General features: G+C 36.1%; 1 protein-coding gene across 1 annotated transcript in view; it reads right to left on the reverse strand.

The window, feature by feature from the left end:
• Positions 1-312: 312 nt before the first annotated feature.
• LOC105617282 (rhomboid-related protein 3) overlaps positions 313-4,549 on the reverse strand; it is a 10,931-nt gene continuing 6,694 nt past the window's right edge. The window contains exons 2-5 of the mRNA XM_012198847.1: positions 2,522-2,600; positions 1,913-2,101; positions 943-1,457; positions 313-823 (exon numbers count right to left, since the gene is read on the reverse strand). Coding sequence (XP_012054237.1) covers positions 313-823; positions 943-1,457; positions 1,913-2,101; positions 2,522-2,600 — 1,294 coding nt within the window. The remainder of the gene's footprint in view (positions 824-942; positions 1,458-1,912; positions 2,102-2,521; positions 2,601-4,549) is intronic.

A 4,549-nucleotide genomic window follows, 5' to 3' on the forward strand; every position in this document is an offset into this window, starting at 1 on the left:
ATACTGTGTTTAAAATTAATATATTCTTATTATACGAATCTTACGAGTTATCTTTTCGCGATAAAGTTTATACAAAAGTAAGCTATTTTGCTCGATATTAAAAATCTTACTTTATACTATAAAATGATATAACGAATACAATCTTGTATATCAACTAACATATAAAAATATGTAGCACATTTATGCATATACCTACAATTTCAAGGCAAGTTATTTTTCTTTTAGTAATAATATTTGTCTCTTTCTCTATTAATGTGTGTGTTTGTGTGTCCTTAAATAATTCGAATGAGATAAATATCGATATAAATATCTTCAGTTGTAATACGAGGGATACAATATATTCCATAAAATAGCTGCAGTCATGAGACCCGTGTAAGTAACTATGCTGGCCCACCAAATAACTTTTTCCCAAGTTTGTACTTCGAGATTTCGAAGGATGTTTATACCTACTAGAAGACCTGCTATAGCACCAGCCAAATGGGCCACATAGCCGATTTGATCATTGGTAACAAGAACATAACGATTGTATACGGCTTGACCGACATCAACACTCGTGATAACGAGGAACACTAATAACTGTAGCACGGCAAATTCCATTTGCGACCAGTTCATTATAATGGTTGCTACGTGGGCAGTGATTAATGCATACACACCACCCGAAGCACCAGCCAGATAAACTGTTGGATCTGAAACGGATGTACCAAGGGAACCGGCTAGTACTCCGGCTATGTATATTATCAATACTCTCCACCATTTATGAACCATTTCCAGTGGAACTCCCAACATAATTTGTACCAGGAGATTAACAACCAAATGGAAAACTCTATCAAACACAAAAGGAATTATAAACGAATTATAAAGGAATTATAACGTTAAAAATTCACAAATTCTTAATAGATATTACAGAAATGCGTAGGTTATAAAATAGAGTATTATACATACCCGACGTGTACAAACATATATGTTAGATACCGCCAGGCTTGGTACCTCTTGTGCGGATCATAAATAAATAAAGTAGCTGCTGGTCCTTCTACAGAAAGAGATTTGTGCTTAATCACATCATACATGAACAAAATGATTTCTATTATCGATATGATTATCATTGCTATAGCCGGCGGTCGACAACTGTACTCTTCTTCGTACAGTCCATCTGGATAATCGCTAGAGTACAGAGAAGATTCTGTTATTGTACTTGTTTGTTGCTGTAAACCATTAAAACGTGCAGAACGTGCAACTCTTTTACTACTCAGGGGAATATTAAAACTCCGGTTCTCGCTCCGGCTCGAAGGAGGAGGAGAAGGTGGTGCTTGCATTACAATACTGAATTGTCGCTGGGGATAATACCTCGAACCCACGGAAGTTTGTCTTAATGTACGGCATGGTCGTTGAGGTATTACACATTGCACATATCGTTGCACAATGTGTCCGAAAATACCCTGCATGTCCTTTCTATGGATCTAAATATCAAAAAATGATTGATATAAATTATCGGTAATTAGAGATTTCCAAAATGTTTTACTAACGAAATATGGAATATCAATTCAATAAATAAAAAGGAACCAAAGCAAGTTATTATTGCTAATATTTTAATGTAAAAACTTTCATAAACAAACGTTTCGACCTTTTAGGCGGTCTTTCTCAACGTTAAATTCTAAATATATAATATAAAAGTCAATTTTAAACTAAAAATGGTAAAAGGACTTCCTAGAAGGTCGAAATGTTTGTTTATGAAAGTTTTATAAATAATAACTTTTTAAATAATAACTCGCTTCGTTTCATGGCCCTTTTTATTTATTTTTGAATTGATGTTAATCATTTCGAGCCATTTTATATTTCTTGGAAATATGGAAAGATAAAAACAAATATAATTTCCAATATTCTTAAAGATTGAATCAAAAGATCTCTGACTAACCATTGCTATAAATTCTGGATATTCTAAGTAACCGGACTCATCCAGATCTGCTTTATGCATTATTGTACGGACTACTCCAGCAGGGATATCTTTAGAAAAATCTGGACCGCGTATCATTGCTTTTAATTCTTGTAGTGATATTTTTCCATCTCCGTCAAGATCGTACTTCTCAAAAATAGCTTTCCAATGCTATAAAATAAATTAAATAATTAAATCATTATTTTGGCAAAGATATAAAAACGTTTAACAAACATTATATTTTCAGTAAGATTTCTTAGACTGTGACCAGCAATAATATATCAGTGATAGATAGAAGTAAAATACTTTCCTTTACAAATGAATCATATACTTAAGTTAGTTTCAGTATGAATCATTTGTATGGAAAACTAGTGAAGAGAAAATAATCACAGAAAACAGTAAAAAAAAAAAGAAAAGAATTTTAATAATATGAGAGATATTAATATATTTTAACATTATTTTAATTACATCTATTATATACATTTTTAATATACAATTGAATAAAGAATTTTAAAAAGTGTCTGAAAGCATTAACAAAATAATGCATCTATACCACTAATTTCTTCAGTGGTAAATATAAAATATACTTACAGCTTCATTATACTGCAGTGGGATGGTCACTGCAGTCTCGCCTTCCCGATTAGTCGGCATCCTTATCAATTTGAAACCTCTGTAAAGTAAACATCAGATAGTGTCAGTAAATGTTTTATGTTACTAGAATTTTACTATCTTACTAGAATTTTGTAAGCAATCAACACAAGCCTTAAAGCTAGAATGGCATAATAGATCTCTCACTCTCTTCTTTGTTTTGAATTGAATCTCTCTCTCTCTCTCTCTCTCTCTCTCTCTCTCTCTCTTGCTATCAAGTATCTATTTACTAACTGCAAGAGATCTATGCAGGAAGAATTTGAAGAAAATGCCGAGGAGGCAGAATCCTGGCTTGTCGCACCTAAAAGACTGTATCACAAGACGGAAACCATGCGACAACGATCGTGTAACGATCAAATAGCGAACGCAAGGAACACGTTTTACCTGACAAACCGAACACTGAGGTCACCGAGATGTCAATCGTGAATCATGCGTTAGGTAGTTCGCACGCTTGTACGAGCAGAAGGCTGTGAAGAGTGACTCGCTCCGTCCGGCAAAATATCTGGAGTTACTTTGTTCAACAAGGGACAGATCACGAGCACGACCACCCACACGCACCTGCGCTCGTGACATTAGATCTTGCATCTATCGAACAGTCGATATGACCCGATAACATCGCAGTGATACATTTTCTTATCTCTCGCAGATATGAGAAGTCGATAGAGATTATCTATCGCCGCGCCACGGCGTCCTGTCAACGACGTCATGGACGTCGCGGAACCATTCATATTCCACCTGTTGGCCATCCGTGCGCGATCAGCGATGCGTCCTATCACGCCGCCACGATGCGCGTGCTATCGCCAAATTCTACGTATATGTACCCAGCGTATCTAACGTATCACAAACGTACATACATACATACCCTAACCTTCAAAGTTCGGAGCAAGCTGCGAATGATCGAGTGACGGGGGGAAAACCCGAGGACTCACCGAGATCACGGCTGATCACGGCATTCACCGATTCACGGCCCGGGAAACCTTGAGAGGGAAACGCGGGAGAAAGAGACGCGCCACTGACCTTTACCGTTTCGCTTACTATTTTTCTCTCTTTCTCCTCCCCCCCCCCCGGAATCGAATTTTCCGCGCTCGATCTCTCAAGGAAGGCATGCAAGCAGGCAAGGCAGGTGTCGATACAACTGATACAAGAGCGAGTGAGCGAGCGAGAGTTAACGGTACCGTTTCGAACGGTTTCATTCTTACCAAATGCCAAGTCGTAGGCCAAAGACATTCGGAGAAGATACGAAAATCGAACGATCGCTGGAAAGTGGACCGCTAGGTTAAAGCCTATTCTACAATCTGCTTTTTGTTTCATGCTTTTTACCTCTTGCTTTTTTCCTCTTTGTAACCGTTTTATCGACAATTGTGTTTCTTGCTACGTATGTCTTGTTTCTTTTGAAGTTCGTTAACTTTTAAGTCTATTCTACAATGTACTCTTTGTTTCCTGTTTCTTGTTTTTTATCTTTTGTTTTTAAATCCTTCACAACCATTTTATCGACAATTGTATTTCTTGCTATGTATTTCTTGTTTCTTTCGAAGTTCGTTAACTCTTACCTCAGGCGATGTAAAATAAAAAAACCAAATAAAAAGCAAAAAGACAAGATATAAAAAGTAGCAAAAAGCAAGAAATTGGAAACAAAAAGCACATTGTAGAACAGGCTTTATTGGGCGACATAAAACAAGAAATCGGATAAAAGGCAAAAAGACAAGATGTAAAAAATAACAAAAAGCAAGAAACTGGAAACAAAAAGCACAAATTCTTGTAGAATAGGTTTTATAGATCTATCTATTTTTTTTCATTTCTTTTTCCTCCATTTTGGAGGAACAGATTCCGACGATAGACAATAACCGATGACTTTCTTTTTATCTCAACCTTATAGAATGGATAGACGATAGTCGAGTAGATTTTTTTTTTATAATAGTTACATACTATACAGGACGTAAACACAAATGTTTCAAATTCGAGAGAGAGAGA

The sequence above is a fragment of the Atta cephalotes genome, assembly GCF_000143395.1.
Source record: "Atta cephalotes unplaced genomic scaffold scaffold00012, whole genome shotgun sequence".
NCBI classification, from domain to species: Eukaryota; Metazoa; Arthropoda; class Insecta; order Hymenoptera; family Formicidae; genus Atta; species Atta cephalotes.